Source organism: Micromesistius poutassou, assembly GCF_964030765.1.
Source record: "Micromesistius poutassou genome assembly, chromosome: 2".
NCBI classification, from domain to species: Eukaryota; Metazoa; Chordata; class Actinopteri; order Gadiformes; family Gadidae; genus Micromesistius; species Micromesistius poutassou.
This window is the reverse complement of record NC_140272.1, coordinates 15410398-15428372: the sequence shown is the minus strand read 5'-3', so window position 1 is coordinate 15428372 and position 17975 is coordinate 15410398. Positions and strand designations below refer to the sequence as shown.

The following is a 17975-nucleotide window of genomic DNA, read 5'->3' as shown; positions in this document are numbered from 1 at the left end:
ATCTTTTGTTAATACTTATAAGATCTCCATCTAATTAGACAACAGAATCAATTTTGGATTTGAATGAAATAATGTTTGCCTGGTTTCAATTAGACATGTATACATCTTCACTTTTAGCTCAATTAAATTATTTTTTCCCTCTCAAGTATATCAATTAGAAGTTAGATCGGTCTAATTGTTATGGAGAGTAAATAACATTCTAAAATAGAAAAAATATCTTTGTCAATTGGGTAAATCAGACCCGGTAATGTTCTGCTTTCTGCCAGTCCCGGCGTGGGGGCGCTATGACCGGAGTCAAGTCTCCATGACGCTCGGCTCGTGCAGGATCGAATGGATGGGTAGATGGCGTCACTGGAGCTCCGTGGATGTGTCACTCGATGGTTCAATTTCTCGTAGCCAAACACTTGTCTAATTTGATGCACAATTGCTAAGCGAGGAGTATGAATAGAAACGATTGCTACTGGAAGTAAATTGACTGCTATATAATCGGACGATCCACTTCTTGGGGGTTATTTCTGTGTGATCCTCTTGTGTGAAGATGTTCTCCCTAACGGGCAGCATGTCCCTGGTTGCATTGGCATTATCGGTGCTCACCATCGTCCTCGCTACTTCCCCGGGTAAGATTATGCCTCAACAGCCAGGCCGCAGTACTTGCGATATATCATACATACCAGTCCACAACAGTGATATTGTTCTGATTCCCACGATACCGCCTATTGTTCATGCATCCACACATGGATTCAATGGTGCTCCACACTCTGGATAATGTTTTATTTTCAGACGCTTTGTGATGTTTGTTATTGGCCTGTAACAGGTTGAGTTTCAGTGAAGACAATGCACAATAAAGCGCGCAATTTTGCATTGCAATAGTAATGCAAAATTCAGCATTTTGTGCAGCACCTAAAACATAGGATTTTGTATAGCCTATTTGTATATAGCTCTGGTCAATTAACCATTGGCGAAATTTCACCCCCTTTTTACCCATGTTACTCTTATAAAGGCTTAATGCATATACAATAGCCTACTCTATTTATACTATATATGCATTAAGAATACTACTATAGACTACTATAGAAATCCATGGGACGGCCTGAACACAAATAGCCTATTCAGAGACTACAATAATAGTATGACCTATATAACTGGCCTTGGTCACATCTTATGAGTCAGTGAGTTCATCGTGTTTACATTTTACAGGCAGTTTTGATTACATAATATATAAATATTATTATACAAATTTCAAATATATTTCATGCTATTTTGTACTGCAGGGACATGTAGTTTTACTCTTGAATATGTTTAACCTTCTACAGTTATTCATAGTGGTTTCAAGTTCTATATTGACTGTTTTAATAGAAAACCTTTGTTTACCTTTTCACAAGAAAAACAAACAAATGAGCTACTGCTTATTCATTGTTCACGCCTGATGTGTGAGTTTCAGTGGGGGCCAATGAGGATTGTCTATGGTACGTGGACAAGAATGGCACCTGGCACAACGGCTTTGACTGCCCCCTGATCACCTTCTGCTGTGGGAACTGCAACCGGCGCTACTGCTGCCTGGATGCCTTCAAGATGATCACGGAGAGGGAGCAGAAACGCTGCATGCTCTTCCAGTTCAGGTGCTGCTGCTACCCTTTACTCTACATGGAGACCAAATGTCGTGGAGACCACGCAAACATTCTCTCCATGTCATTCCATATAATTTATATAAATGCATACTACTATTTGACACATTGTATTCCATGGATTTAACATATACAGCTTTATTATTATATTGCAATATGTAACAGATTCAATAAAGTAAGGATAAAAATACAATTTAATTATAAATAGATCACAACACATACATCCAGAATATTAAAAACAGAGTTCTAAGAAGCGATTTGACAGCATTCTTGTGTGCTAGCATTATCTCCCCAAGCAGTCTCCCTCAAATCCCCCCTGCCCATGCTCAGTGTGTTGTTGTCCTTGAAGTCCTACTTACCTCACCACGGTTGGCTCGCAATCAGAGACGCTGTGCAGTACAGTAACATTAGTGTTATACGTACTCCAAACAACAAGAAAGTGATTCTTGTCCGTGAAACAAGATGAAGGAGGCTTCTTTTGTTGCTCAGCACGCAGAGCAAGGCCGTGAAGGCAGAGGAGACCTCTTTGTAGAAAACAGTAGTGGTGAAATGTCTTTTATAGAGATTAAGCTAAACTCAGAGCTGTAACACTTTCTCCATCTCTCTCTATCCCTGACTCTCCTCTCTATCCCCTACTCTCCTCTCTATATCCCGCTCACTCTTTCTTCTTCTGACTTCAGCCCCAACACCATATTTGGGATTGCCTCGTCCATCCTGCTGTTTGTAGCCATCATTGCCACCATGGTGTGCTGCTTCATGTGCTCCTGCTGCTACCTCTACCAGCGCCGGCAGCAGAGAGGCCGGACGCCGTACGACGGTAAGGCTGGAGCCCCACACTGCAGCCTCTGTCCAATCCAATCCAAACCATAACCAAACGCATGAGGGAGCAGCGCACGTTGAATGAAGTTTCACATATGCCGAGTGATTGTTGAAAGACTCGATGCAAATCTAAATGTGAATCCGGGACCATGACATGTGGGATCCTAGAGTATCTTTTGTGTCTTTTAGTTACACACACTAACACAATAACTCTACTGCACATTGGCCCAACTTCAGCTGCATATTCTCTTATCCATCCGACTTCAAAACACACACACGCACGCACACATGCACGCATGCACACACACAGATGTATGAATCAAAAGCAACTGTTGTAGCTCTGCTATTATTATTATTATTATTATTCTGTGTTATTAATAGTATCAGTGTTTCCCAGAGACCAGGTAGCAATGTGTGGTGCCCCCCTGCAGGGTTGGCAACTTTTGGGGGGGGAGTTGGATTGCGGGCGGACGGGATTGTTGTGTTGGATTGCGGGCGGACAGGATTGTTGTGTTGGATTGTGGGCGGACGGGATTGTTGACGGGGGTAAGGGGGGGGGGGGGGGGGGGGTTGTTGAATCGTTGTTGTCATTGTTGAATCTGTGGCGCTACGCCACACATTGGTCTATGTATGGGAAACACTGTAGTATTATTATTATATTTTTAATAATCCTCGTTATGACCTGATGTATTTCAGCCCAGCACATTCCCATGGCCAGCTATCCCGCCGAGCGCATGTATGACGCGTATGGAAAGCCGCTGGGACCCGCCGACTACCCCCATCCGGGTTACTCAGCTGCACCCCAGTACCCCGGCATGCCCCCGCAGTACCCCATGATGCAGCCGGGCCCCTACCCCCCGTACCCCATGATGGACCCCACCTACGGTCAGGGTAAGATGAGCATAGTGTCTTCTCTTCTCAAATGATGTATTATACAATATAATTTATATTGATTTTACGGTATTTTACAGTTATAGTAACAGATATTGTGTAAATATGATTTACACAATATCTGTTACTATAACTGTAACTTATAACTTCCTCAGTTATAGTAACAGATATTGTGTAAATATGATTTACACAATATCTGTTACTATAACTGTAAAATACTGTCAACGTCTTACTCAGATTCAGACGTTTAAATTCATCAATGGGTGTCCAGAAAGGCAGTTCACTGGGTTAGTATTTGCCATCTGTTAGCAGCTTCCATTGACCTGCAGAGTTAAAGGAGCCCAGCTCCTGTACATGTGATGGGAATACACTGTTAATTACAATTTAAAGTTTCCCAATGTGTTCCGAATGGTCGCTTATTCAAAACGGGAGCTAGTAACAAAACCAGATTGTAGTTGTAGTCTACAAACACAAAGATAGGCCGCATTATTTTCAGCCCTGTGATCATTAGGCTGCCTGTGATGTGATTATGTTATCAGATGCTTATGGCTTGGTAGTCTACTCAGAGTGTAATCTGTCAGCTGAGAGTGACCTGTCAACCTGTAACACAGGTTGCCTCATAAATCCAAATTTTTGGAAACTAATTAAAAGTGGACTCCCCTCACATGAACAGGAGTTATGTAAGGGATAATGTATAGAACGCCGGCCATTATCGGGAAATAAGCCCAGACAGGGCGAACAGGACACCGACGTGAAGCGGAGGTGTCTTGCTTCGACCTGAAGGGGCTTATTTAAGATAATGACCGGCGACGTTCTATACATTATCCCGCTTATTACATGGTTACTTGCCAAAACGAAAAAATAACTTCACACGCTGTGTCTTTCTACAATTACCATTGGTAGTGTTTATCAGCAGAGAAATAGTCCAATTCGTTGACGTCGCTTAACAACCGAATCCTCTGGGGTTGATAAGTTACCAGACTACTTGCGGAGTGATATGAAAGATGTGAATCACTCCACTTTCCTTGGCAGCGGTCTTTATATGCTTAGCAATGGTCATTATTGAAAAATAATTCACCACCGGAAGTCGGGAAGGCCCTTGCAAGTGAACGGAGCGTTCCACAGCATTGAGAAGACCCGTGTAATAAGCTCCTGTAATTCTGCAAGTGAACGGAATCGTCTGACGGAAAGCAAATACTAACACAACAAACTCCCCTGCTGGACACTCTAGGATGGCACAGCTATGATGGCTCAATTTATTTAATTCCTCAGGCTTCATTCTATTGAATCAAACTGAATCAATATTTATTTTAATACAAAAGATATATACATGAGATGATTATTGAATTTGCGTTTGTATTTCTTTCAGCTCCTCCACCTTACTCTCCACCACAGTACCCTGGTCATTTATAATCACACACACACACACACACACACACACACACACACACACACACACACACACACACACACACACACACACACACACACACACACACACACACACACACACACACACACACACACAGAGCAGGGGCATGAGAAGATAAAACACACACAGCTTGACTAGCAGCAGTTTGAAGATAACCAGGGGAACTTTTTTGGTCATTTTCCTCATAGCCCCGTCCTGCTGTGTTTCTGTGAGTCATGTGATCCCTTAGTGACAAGATAACTGCAGAAACGAGCAGCCCCAGAACAGGCCAGAGTATGGGGTTCGGCCTTGTGAATGAAGGTAGCAAAACAGCACCCTGTTTTGGTGAGGTTTTTTAATTTAAACTGTTGAAATTCAACAAATAACGCTTGACCTTCTTGCCCTGGTTGAACGCATATGATAGGATGGCTGCCAAAGGTCACATTTCATCTCTAATCAGCAATGTCTTAGCCAGCATATTTATTCATGAGAAATGTTGATCGCTGAAGGGAATGCAAGGCACACTAACATAAGGAATGTTCTATACTCTATTTATTGTTATTTTCTATGAGACTCCTAATTTGTGATCAGAAACGGTTTGTCCGACGAGTCACTCATAGTTCACACATGATGAAAATGTACTCGGCAGCTGAATTTCGCCTCGTCTTCCATATGAACCTGACAGTTAGCCTGGCTGTAGCGTATTAGGTTCATCCGTCTAATCGGTATCCTCACCTCATGTGCATGTTAACTGGAAGGTAACCGTTGTCTTCCTCACATTCCAGCCATTACCATTAACAACGAGTGATTGCCATAATTGTCAATACAATTAAATGGGATGTTCATTTTGAAAGACACTTTTTTGTGTGAATCCGTAAAATCAGTGTATTTCTTGTAACATATCAGGTCACTGAAGTCGTAGGTCATGCTACTTGATTAAAATACACACGATACCTTGCCTTACACGTCCATATCAACATGAAGAGAAATATGTTTATTAACTATTTTCCATGCAATTTTGTCAATCAAACCACTGCATATTTGATGATATTGGAACACACTCCTAAAAGGATTCTCAACAGCGTAACATGAGGTATATTTATGATGAGGTTGTACATTTGGTTGACTGTTGTATTATATTAGTTATTCTCATCTTACTGTCAACCGATTACTCATCTCTTCTCCAAACCCAAAAATGATGGTGAACCCCCTCCACACATACACACACCCTTATATATGTAATTAACTATGGTTAAAGATGGTGTAGAGACAGTTCAAGGTGCTCAGCTCACACACAGCAGCAGCAGTTTCTACAACTCGCTACCAGAGGTGATCTTTGTTAACATCCCTTTTGCTCCGGTGTTGTGGCCCCCTTGTAAATGCTTGAATGTTAAACATGATGTTCTAAGCATGTATTGTACAGTTATTAATGAAATATGTATAGCCCTCAATGAGAATAGAACTGGATTATGTTTATTCAGGCCCGAAGTATTGAATATGGCTATTGTTATTTGCATCAAAGGGCAAATATGGTACATGTTCGAAAGAGATAACCTTTTCTCTATGTATTTAATTAATTCGTAGAACAGTATAAAGTAAAGGCCAATTGCAAATAATGATATAAAGTTCAAAGGATGTTCCCTTGAGAGCTATTGCAGTGTATTGTCTCAGGACAAAGGCGAATGAGATGGAAATTGTTTTGTTCATATGTATATATTTATTAGGCCGTTGTAAAGCACAAGCATTCCACTGGACTTTTCTTTTTAAGATGCTGGTAAAGATTGATAACTATTCGCTTAAACGTGTTTCTGTTAATTTTGTGCTTCTGACCAACTCTATGAGTGTGTTGATGGATCTGAGACTGATGGCAATATCCTTGTCTTGCTATGGCTTTCGGCTTATGTCATATGGATGGTAAGTTATTGCAATATCATGTAATATTTTTTATTATTATTAAAAATAAATCTAACATGGAATGTACAAAAGACTTGTCTTATTTATGTGTGTGTGTTAATATATTTTTGTCCACTAGATGTCATTATTATGTAATTATTAGCTAATGGCCTATTTACTTTATATATGGTTTATATATATAGTTTATAGTGTGTAGAATAACCAAACAATGACTTCTTACCCATTTATATTATCTACTATCTACAAATGTATTTGTAAAAAGCAGAAAAATCGTTATTTAAGGAATTAAAAGTACATTCCTGTTAAGAGGACAAGGAATGAGCTCACACTCCTACAGCCATTATCTTAGTTTAAAAAAAAAAACGATCTGCGCCTTTAATAAGGACATAATCAGGAAAGTCTCCTGAAAATAACAATTTGATTTATGTAATAGGAAGTCTCGCTGTGCAGTGCCAGGCTCTGCCTTCTTTGTAAACGCTGGCCCTCCCCGTTGCCTTTAAAGGACTATGTACACTGGACTAAATATGGACATGCACTTTTACAGGATTTTAAAGAATGTCCCAGGCACACAGTCCACTTTGATGATGCGAGGCTTGTGCAGTCCGCCACTGCTATCCCCGTCTTGAAGGCAGCCTCCTCCGAGCCCAGCCTCTTCGCACAAGGATTGATGCCTCTGGTGGCTTCTTGGTCAGCAGGACTGGACGACAGGACATCACCATTGGCCTATAGGAGCCACAAATAACAACACCCGAGTTTCGTTTTTTTATTTTTAACAGAGATCTCCTCAAAATAACCACCAGAATCCACAACAACAACAATCACTCTTCAACAACTCAGCTTTTTTTCTCTCTCTCTATCGGAGTCCTAACGTCTATTGTCTAGACCACCATGTCCAGCAGAAAGATCAGAGGCTTGACCCGCACGGGGCGGCAGGTGAGCGAGGATCCGGACCTGGACAACCTGCTGTCCACCCTCTCCCCGGAGGAGATGGAGGAGCTGGAGAAGGACATGATGAAGGGTCCAGACCCGGCCAGCGAGGCGGGGAGGCTCCTCGCCCAAGGGGACAACCCGTCTGTCGGGGTACCTCGGCCCGCGGACGGCAGCGCGGCCCCCCACTCTAAGGCGAGCGGTCGGCCGGAGAACGATCCTAAGGGGAGGCTGGGTCCCAGGGAGCCATCGATGGAGGTATGGTCCCACCACCGCTGAGCCCTTTGTGCTTCCCCCACTTTATTATTAGTGAAGAAAGACATGTTGCTTAGTGCCTGAGAAATAAATGAAAGAGCGTTTAGGCTCTAGGTTAGAATAATTTGCTATTGCTGTCTTTTCCTTTTCCTTTTAGACCTAAAATGGAATTGTATTTTGCCTCTCTCGGTATGCAAATGTTAGCTTCCATGAGATATGTTTCCCTTTTGAACAACCGCCCCGCCTTTGGACAACTGGACCTCATGGATGTCCAACACTTCATTAATATTGGGTCTCCCAGGGTGAGGTTCTGTGCCAGGAAAAACACCAGCCCCCCCCAGGGTCACTTGTCAGCCATTCTTAACCCTCCTCATTATACCTCATTATATCCTTGGTGTATAAAAAGACACTCGACAAGTGTAAACAAACACACAAACACCATTGGTACTTCTGTGTCTGATTTAGGCCACTAAGCAAAGTCTCTTCACTTAAGCATGGTTTCCCTGGTAGTGTTATGGAAGGAAGCATGGGGGCTGGGGGCTTGACATTTAATGTGTTTAGTTGAGAGCCGTGGCCCTGTGGAGCTTCTTAATCCCGGTCTGATGGAATTCCTTGGTTGATTACTCCTACGCTCGCTGCCTTTTAAGGACACGTCTGCAGTGGTCTTGGCCAAACAGTCAGAGTGCTCACAAATCAAACACTTAGTCTGTAGTGACTCTCCCCTTGGCTGTACCGCTGTAGGGCTTGGAAATGGTTCCCTGTCTTGTGACTCCCTAAGAAACACACACATAGTGTAGTATGTTGGTTTTTAGGTGTGTTCAGTGACTAATTGTAAGGATGAGACGTTCAAAAAGGCACTGGATTACAATGGCAGATGCCACAACATGATTAGGTGTTACATCATGGGTTACGTCATACTTTGTTTATGTGTTCCGGGAAAGAAAGGGGAGGGGGTGGGGTTCTCTGTTTACACTGTCACACTCTGAGATCTATCTATCTATCTATCTATCCACCACTTATCTGTCTATCCATCCATCAATACATCTACCTACCTATATCTATTCATCTATATCCATCCTTCCATCTATCTTTCTGATAAAATGTCTACTAAAGTCAACATACCTTCTATAATAGTACAGGTAGAGTAAGGGACACTAAAGGTCCTACTGAAGGTTAATACACCTTCTACTACATCACTAAAGGTTCCTATTCCTACCCCCCAATAGGGTGACGCCAAGAAGGAGAGCCGGAAGCAGGAGTGCCTGAAGAAGAGAGGCCTGGGCCAGGAGGGGAACGAAGACAAGAGGGGAGGACTACAGAGACAGGCCAGCGTCTCGACAGAGCGAGACGCAAAGCTGGACAGCACCAGGAGCAGCAGAGGAGGAGCCCCCGAGTGCTCCAAAGAGGAGTCCCTGGGCTCCTCCAGTAGATACAGCAGGAGGAGCGAGGTGCGAGAAGACACCAAAGAGACATGTGAGGACAGCAAAGTTCCAAAAGACAGGAGGGAAGCCCGCGAGAGCACAGGCAGCAAAACCAAAGACATGATCTCCAAGTTGCAGGAGAAGAAAGAAAAGGAGAGCCAGGAGAAAGAGAAGAAAGAGGACTCCAGGAGGAAGGACGACAGCAAAACCAAAGACATCATATCCAAGCTTCGAGAGAAGAGCGAGAGGGAAGGCAGCAAGGAGAAAGAGAGAAAGGAGGAGGTCAGAACCCGGGGACGTGTCTCCATGTTGCTGGAGAAGCAGACTAAGGCAGAAAGCCAGGTAGACGAGAAAAGCGGTCGGGTCAAGGATCAAACCCCATTAAAGCTTGAGCGGCAAAAGACTGAGAAGGATGAGGTTGACGGTGTTGAATCAATCACTGAAAAGGTAGAGAAAAAGAAAGAGACTGATGAGGAAGTGAAGCCAAACGATCAGGCAAAAGAGGAGAGAAAAGTAAACGCACACAAGGACGTCGAGGAGACCCAGTGCAAGGAGGGCCGGGACGGGGACAAAAACAACAAATGTTCCAGAGCCAACAAGGCAGAGGAAAGTGCGACTCTCAACAACTGTGATGGGATCAAAAGTCCTAACAGCAAGGGCGAGGAGGAGGAGGATGAGGACGCTAGCATGTTTGACGAGCTGATGGAGCAGGTTCGAAACAATGACCCGTCTCTCCTTGAGCTCAACGTCAATAACTCAGAGGTCATCAAGGTCAAAACGCTCATTCAGTTCGCTGAAGCACTGCACAAGAACACATGCATAAAGACAGTCGCCTTGGCCAACTGCCGGGCTGATGATCACGTTGCATACGCTATCGCGGGCACCCTTCGCCAAAACAACACCATCACCAGCATAAACCTTGACTCTAACCTTCTCACCCCCAAGGGCATAATGTCCATCATCCAGGCGCTGCAGCGCAACGCCACCCTAACTGAGCTGCGCTTCCACAACCAGCGGCACATTTGTGGCGGCAAGACAGAAATGGAGATGACAAAAATTCTAAAAGACAACACAACCCTGTTGAAGCTAGGCTACCACTTTGAGCTGGCAGGGCCCAGAATGACCATGACCAATATACTGAGCCGCAACATGGATCGGCAGAGACAGAAACGCCTTCAGGAGCAGAAGCTGGCCCAGGCCAATGGGGAGAAGAAGGGGGGGCTGGAGGTTCCCAAAATTGGAAGTGGCGGTGGGTCTCTTAGAGGCACGCCCAAGGCTTCTCCAAGACCCTCTCCCATCCCCTCGCCCATGGCATCGCCAAAGCTCACTCCCAAGAGAGGTGGAGTAGGAAGCCCTGCTCCACCGCCACCCCCACCTCCACCTGGGGGTGGACCTCCGCCTCCCCCTCCACCCATGCTAGATGTGGATTCCCTTAGGAACTCCCTGACACCAGTTTCACGGAGGAAGATGGATGCAAAGGGCCCAGAAGGTGGCAAAAACTCAAGGGACCAACTGCTGGCCTCCATCAGGGGAGGTGGTAATGTCCAACTGAAAAAGGTTAGGTGAAATATGTATATGGATTGATTGGCAAGCAAGTAAAGTACATTCACATCTTGTATTTTACTAACGTGTCTCTTTATTTGATGCAGGTCCCGGTGCCAAAATGGTTGCAATAATTCCCATTTGAATGGACAGGCCACCAGAAAGGGATGATGCTGGTTGACATCTGGCCACCAGCCTTTAAGAGGATACTGAATATGAACATCCTCCCATGCTGTCGTAACATTTCTTTATATGTAATTGAACCGTGGGATACATGGAGGCAGAGAAAGAACGTGGATGGTTGGAAAAGCCTTCACAATGATTTCCTCCCCTCTAACACTGGACCAATACGATGCTAGGGAGGATGAGTGATGCAGGGGTGACTTCAACTGCAGCGAGTGTCAAGAGTTTGTAGTTGCTTATTTTTTTCTGTTCATATTTATGCTTTACCTCTTATTTGCACTTGAATATATGAAGCCAATCATGTAATTAAAATAAACTAATGTGAGCGTGGAGGGAATAAAGAGTGACATAAGACTTACAAATAGCTTTATGATTCAATCTATAAAAGCCAGCTATGGTAATGATAAACAGAGCAATAATTTGATCTAAATATTTATTTGTGGGAGAAAACAATTTCATAATTTTTACTTGAAATTCTGCACAAATGTGGGATTCTAGAAAGTAGATCAGGGAAGAGATAAATGCAGAGCAGGTTTTTTTTACTTGACAGGGTTAACAATCTGACAGCACTAAGGTTACCGTATTGATGGAATGAAACAAGGTTTGTAGTGTGTCTCAATGCCAAATCTCAAAATATCTCAGGCAATGTTCAACACATTGGATAACTGCCCAGTGGATTCCTGGTCTAATATAACAGCTTTCAAGATAGAATTTGAGTCTTTATCAGGAAGTAGATTTTTTTTCAGCATCCAAAGTGATATCTGTATTTTTTTAGGCTGGGAGATTGAATATTGTAGATACTTCTTATATTAAATAATGTGTTTATCACAGTCTTTAACAGTTTATCTTGACTTATGTCTTACTTATAACAGAATGTCCTTCTCAAACTGCTCTAATGTTATATAAATGGCGGTGATGGCAATGATTGTACATTGTAACAAATGGTTTTATTTTGTATTATAACACAAACATGCCTTTAATTATGAATGCCTGTTTGTCTTCAGTTAAAGACAATGGCATATTATTAATGGCACAAAACACATTTGCTATATTTTAGATTATATATTAGTATCAATCAATAGTGTTAACCAAAAGGAATGCTTTGGTTTGGATTGCTGTGGCTGTTTCACCTCTGTGATGTTCCAGGCCGGAGGGAAGCACCGGCATGTACTCCAGCAAGAAACCATCAGCCCGTCAGATATACCCTGTTTGGTGTTTGGATAATCAGGGGTGATCCCTGAGACAGGGTAAGAAGGAGAGCAGGTTAACAACAGGCTAGTTTAAGTATTCAGAGAGAGGGAGGGAGAGAGCACGAGAGAGCCGGACAGCAGCAGACCAGTTTATGTATTCATCCCCTTGCCTCAGCCTCTGCATCCCCAAAATGCCTATATTTGGTCATTTCTCCATGGAGACTTTACTCTGTAACCCATTCCTTTATTGTTTGTATGTGCCATGGGGCCAGCGTCTCTGCTAGTCTGGCCAATAGTCCAGATCTCGGCTGAAGGGAAAAGAACATGGAGATGGCTGATTAATAGTTAATAAACACCAAACAGCATGATATTATTATTTATATTGTCCCCAATTCCTTGGGTCAGGAACATTTAAAGCGACTCACCATTTGACCATTTGCGAAAACAAACTATCAACATCATGCTAATTGTAATTCATGTCGATAAGTATGGGTGGACAGGTGGGTAAGCGTGAGCATCCATTATGTGACATCCATTTTGCTTCACTTGTTGACTGGTGGCCTATAGGCCTATTTCTTTTTTTAAATTAAATTCCAACCTTGGTAAGATAATATCTTTCACTGGGTTGTCCATGTTTCCATCCACGGCTGCATGAAAGAAAGCCATAACACACATGCAGGTATCTAAGTATCTAAGATGGATTTTAGTAGTCCATCTTAGGGACACTGTAGTTTCACTAAGGCAGACCTCGACCACAACATACGCTTTGCATGAATATGTAGCCTAGTGTAGGTGCAGTCGGATTCTCTTGGCACAGCAGCTGTCTTTTCCTCCATCCTTTTTTTCCCCTTCACATCTTTCATTGACCTCATGACATTTTTTATCGAGGTCAAGTGGTTAGGAAAGTACATGGGAAGTCATTCCTTGGACTATCGAATGACTATCGACTATCGACTATCGGATTATAATGTTGTAATTGAGAGCAACTGTAGACCTAGGCCTACTACTGTTTCTAGACCTACATCTAGAAACACATTCTCTTTCTGAATTTGGCAGGTGATGTCACACCAACATTGGGATGTCCCATCAACTAAGATTTGTGATGTCACACCAACGTTGACATCACATGACACCAATTGTGCTTGAAACATTGATACTTAGCGTTTGAAATGGGTACTGCAGTCCAAATATACAATATGGAATAGGGTTGCCTCCGTCCGCTCCCTCCCTTCTAGACTCGACTTATTGTTAGCAAATTATAAACCAGCTCATGTGGCTTCTGTTGTGTCATAGTTTGCACCGCTGTCGTGAAACGTGTCCTCTCGTGATTCTTAGTGAGGAGAATAGAAGAGAAGAGAAAAGCATCTAGTTGAGTTTGAAGGAGTGAGAGAGCTTGTGATTTATTTAATAATGACTCTACGTTATTAATATATACATCTCAATAATTTCCATTCACCAAATAATATCAATAAACTGTTGTCCTCTGTTCTTGTTTAAATTGCATCTCTTCTGACTTTTAGGGACAGAATAAATGTTCACAAATATTTTTGGCTTCTGTGTCTTCGTATCATAAAAAATCCCATTATTCACTGATTTAATTTTTATGTTTGTTTTGGCCAAACATCACGACAGGGGTGCAGTTCACGACAGGGTTGCATGGCTACTATGACACGACGCCGCAAAGCACATTTCACAGGAGGACATACTGGCTATGTTGGCTTGCTGGTAGAGGAGCCACTCAGCATGTGTCCTTGATCTCTGATGACATCATGGTCATTTTATGATCTAGTACAGTTGATCAGTCACATATTTATTCTTCTTTAACTGTATTATTATTATTTTTTTACTATGTCGTTGGATTTAAGTGTATGATAACCATTTTGTTTGTTTTCGCGAAAAACTACAACGTCAGTTTTGTTTCAGCCTTTGAAACCAAAGGTGTTACGTCACCTTGCTAAGCGTGACGTCTTTCGGAACACCAGAAGAACAAAATGGAGGAATACGCAAGAGAGCCATGGTACGAGCTGTATAAATACTAAAAAATGTGTTTTAATCCATTAGGACCCACTTCTTGCGTTGAACAAACGGACAATTGAAGACATATTTTATACTTTTTGAAAGTAGTATCTGTTGGTATTATAGGATTTTGTGAGGCAACCCTGGGTTGCAATGCTAACAGCATGTAGCATCAGGGCTCTACCAGCAGAGCATTGAAAGTCAACGCTAGTCACGTTGCTAGTGACCTTGTCGGATATCTTATATATTCAGCAACCATTGTTATACATGTCAACTCATTAGTCAAATGGAATCCCAGTGATCCCAGTCATTTCACTAATTCAACGAGTAATTTGTTAATCAAGCGGTGACATTTCCACGTCTGTAGACTGCTAGTTATACATAATAAGCTCTTGGTGACAGTGACTGCATTTAGTGTGTTGCTCAACGTGTTTTCTCACTACTATTAGGATATCCTTGTTGATAATGTATGGGAAGTCGAGTAAGGAATTGTTATAACATGTTGTTGGCATGGAACTGGTCATGTGCGCACACATGCAGTGGGCAAAATCCAGTGCTACTAGCTGATATTGTTGCATATTGACGAAAGCCCAATCGGATTGCATTGGTTTGTGTCGTTGAATGTCCTAGAATTGTTACAGTTTACAATCATTTCCGATATTGAGACAATTTCTCATGGTATCCGAGGTCAGGGATGAAATTGATACCTTCATAAATACTCCAACCTCGCCATACCAGTGTGAGTCAATGCCAAGAGACCTCACATATTACAGCTGTATGTTTGTTTTTACTTTAGTCCCTGGCGAATCGTGGACGATTGTGGCGGTGCCTTCACAATGGGGGCCATTGGTGGTGGGATTTTTCAGGCTGTCAAAGGCTTCAGAAATGCCCCTTCTGTAAGTTTCGACCAGAAAGCATGACGTAAAACCGACTGTACATATACAATTAACAAGAAGAATGGCCTTATAGTTGCGTAACCAACATGTTTACAGACTGCACATATATGCTATAATGCAAGTTTGCCGTAAAACAAGACCACCCAACACATTTACTCCTAATTCAGAAATGCAGATGGCTTTTTTAGAAAGCCAACCAACTAGTTCTTGGCCTACCATACATTCCAAAGGAGGAGTTTGAATAACCCGGAGCATACGATCCTACACGCATGTTTTCTCAGTAAACAGTTTGTGGAGGTTGCGCCTAAGCTCCTTTTTTTATTTATTGTATTTAATTACATTTTTAATGTGACTATTGGAAACTTACAAACACAATAATAACATAGTTATTACTGTGATGTTAAAGCATGTGATGCCCATAAATGCTACAGGACAAATTAGCTTCACTATATACATTTTAGTTAAATATAAGTAGAACACTAATGGGGGAAGGGTTGCCTAAACTAGGTTATATTAAAACTGTGGCACAACGGATTTGGGTGTATTTGTTTTTCTCTACGGATAAGCAGGAAAAAACAGTTGCATTTGGTCATTGAATTGGGGATGTCTGCATATTATGTGGCATGTCATTAGTGTGTCAAAACAAGTTCTTTAGGTTGTAGAAGACTTCTTTCTTGATGAGATGTCCCTTTCACTGTAGGGAATGAACCACAGAATGAAGGGTAGCATGACTGCCATCCGCACCAGAGCTCCACAATTGGGAGGTAATAACGTCACATCTCTCCCAAAATACATCCTTACAAGGTCAATGGTGTACCTTAATCAAGGCATGAATGTTAGCTGTTTTGTCATGATTTTGGTTTGTCTGATTTCAGGTAGTTTTGCTGTATGGGGGGGCCTTTTTTCTATGATTGACTGTGGACTTGTGAAAGTTCGAGGCAAAGAGGATCCCTGGAATTCAATTACAAGTGGAGCCATGACCGGAGCTATTCTTGCTGCAAGAAGTGAGTAGACCTGCAAAGGTTCAAGAAAACAATGTATGACATAAAGCTTGTGCACATTTCTATTTACTGACTGATGTCATGTGTGCTTAAGAGTTCAGCTGGGACTTTGTTTCTTCCTCAGATGGACCAGTGGCCATGGTCGGTTCTGCTGCCATGGGAGGCATTTTGCTGGCTCTGATAGAAGGCGCTGGAATACTTCTTACCAGATTTGCTTCATCACAGATTCCTACCGGTAAGTTTGGTGCTTTTGACTGGACTAAATGTCAGCTTTGGTTTTACATTACACAGTGTAGAGGGCAACATGTAAACATGACAAACTATATGAAATGAATAGTCATGAGCCTGTTTATTCTGTGAGATGTGATGAACTTTTTAAACAGGAATCTTTGGACTAAAATTAATTGTTTGACATTTGGAGAGCTACACATAACAAATAAACACAGTGTGGTTTGTCACATTATTTTTGTTTCTGAAATTGGTCGTTACAATTTATTCTAAAGAAATATAGAAAATGAAGAATGTATGAATAAAAAAATTAAATACTGTGCTGAAATGTTGCAATTTAATGTTAAATATCTATTTAAATGCCATTTGTGAGTATTTAATGCACATGTATGCATGTTCAGGTGATGCCTCCATAAAGGTGACATTTTTGTGTTATGGGTGGGTAAAGGAACCTCTTCCTACAGACATCTGACCAACCAGGGACAGAAAGGGGCATCTCTAATTCTAAAAAATGACTTCATTTCTTCCATCTAGGTCCCCAATTTGCAGAAGAACCTGCCCCAGCCCCCATGGCTGCATCTGGTTTTGGAGATTACAGGCAATATCAATAAGGAGGGGAATCTCTTGACATCAACTAGGTTTTTTTTAATTACTTGTGGAAACTATGAAGAAGGAAAAGAAGGTTAAAAAGAATATGGCGAACATGGGCAACAATTTCCACCAATTTGCACCTTCCATGGACTGACCGAAGCAGGGAGCAAAATACGTCATTGTTTTCTTTCATTTTGGACCCAAGTTATAGACTCATTGTCTTGTTTTGCTCAGCCATGTCATGTTCCCCCGACATTGGTAAAACACAAATAACTTGACCCGTCATCCATCTTGGCCCTGCAATACAGATCGACCCTAACTACTGGAAAATCTACCCATGTCGCAGATGGAAGCTGTTGAATTGTATAATGTCTATTAAATGTATATATACAGTAAATATTCAGCATGTATTCAAATATTTGCCTTAAAGATGTCACCTGCTTGGGCTGGCCGTTTTTTGTGAATCCAAAACAGCCACGCCTCCTCATTTCTTTAAATTCCATTGTAATGGCAGTCATTGATTATCATTGTTATCCCTGGAGTATCTGATTTTAAAGGTCTTTATTTATTCTTAGTTGGAAAGTGTTGTACTAAGATTGCTATCAGATCTACTGGTGTTTTTTTTAACACCAGCATAGTAAAGTTGCTAATAAGGGATTTCATTGGCAGGACACGATGAGGAATGGTTTATTACAAATGACATCACACATGTGAGATATGGAATCCTACCAAAATAAATGTCTCCATCTGTCTATTTGTTAACTTTTGATGGTTGTGAAATCCTTTGACTAGACCAAAGACCGATTAGCCAGGGTGTATCATCTCCCCCACTAGAGGGTAGTCCACACTCATACCTTTTTTATTTCCCTCCCTGCTCTAGTCTAGCTGATATAATTGGCTATGTGGATGCTTCAGAAGTTTGTTTTACACTAATATATAAAGAAATGTTATTTTATAATTATAATTATGTGACAAATTGTACTTGTATTGAGCCTATTTGTATTGAGCCTACTACAAGTAAACATTTAATAGGACATCTGAAGTGACCAAAACTGTTAAAATACT

At 41.9% G+C, this 17975-nt stretch overlaps 3 protein-coding genes across 3 annotated transcripts; all 3 read left to right on the top strand.

The window, feature by feature from the left end:
• Nucleotides 1-480: 480 nt before the first annotated feature.
• Nucleotides 481-4805, top strand: shisa4 (shisa family member 4). Its single transcript, XM_084464834.1, has 5 exons — nucleotides 481-617; nucleotides 1442-1619; nucleotides 2306-2442; nucleotides 3141-3335; nucleotides 4705-4805. Exons 1-5 carry the CDS (start codon nucleotides 539-541, stop codon nucleotides 4746-4748), a joined length of 633 nt encoding a protein of 210 aa, XP_084320960.1. The 5' UTR covers nucleotides 481-538; the 3' UTR covers nucleotides 4749-4805.
• A 2743-nt stretch (nucleotides 4806-7548) lies between these two features.
• On the top strand, nucleotides 7549-11709 carry lmod1b (leiomodin 1b (smooth muscle); the record flags this gene model as incomplete). The annotated part of the gene is made up of 3 exons (XM_084464268.1): nucleotides 7549-7845; nucleotides 9069-10820; nucleotides 10913-11709. 3 exons carry the CDS (start codon nucleotides 7549-7551, stop codon nucleotides 10937-10939), a joined length of 2076 nt encoding a protein of 691 aa, XP_084320394.1. The 3' UTR covers nucleotides 10940-11709.
• Nucleotides 11710-13957: 2248 nt separating this feature from the next.
• Nucleotides 13958-17677, top strand: timm17a (translocase of inner mitochondrial membrane 17 homolog A (yeast)). Its single transcript, XM_084464122.1, has 6 exons — nucleotides 13958-14195; nucleotides 14991-15090; nucleotides 15791-15854; nucleotides 15966-16094; nucleotides 16216-16326; nucleotides 16854-17677. Exons 1-6 carry the CDS (start codon nucleotides 14170-14172, stop codon nucleotides 16928-16930), a joined length of 507 nt encoding a protein of 168 aa, XP_084320248.1. The 5' UTR covers nucleotides 13958-14169; the 3' UTR covers nucleotides 16931-17677.
• The last annotated feature ends 298 nt before the right edge of the window (nucleotides 17678-17975 follow it).

Coding starts and splice junctions, on each gene's coding strand:
- shisa4 (XM_084464834.1), top strand. CDS start 539: ATGTTCTCCCTAACGGGCAGCATGTCCCTGGTTGCATTGGCATTATCG. Junction 618..1,441: donor CGTCCTCGCTACTTCCCCGG/GTAAGATTATGC, acceptor TGTGAGTTTCAG/TGGGGGCCAATGAGGATTGT. Junction 1,620..2,305: donor TGCATGCTCTTCCAGTTCAG/GTGCTGCTGCTA, acceptor TTCTGACTTCAG/CCCCAACACCATATTTGGGA.
- timm17a (XM_084464122.1), top strand. CDS start 14,170: ATGGAGGAATACGCAAGAGAGCCATG. Junction 14,196..14,990: donor GAATACGCAAGAGAGCCATG/GTACGAGCTGTA, acceptor TTTTTACTTTAG/TCCCTGGCGAATCGTGGACG. Junction 15,855..15,965: donor CAGAGCTCCACAATTGGGAG/GTAATAACGTCA, acceptor GTCTGATTTCAG/GTAGTTTTGCTGTATGGGGG.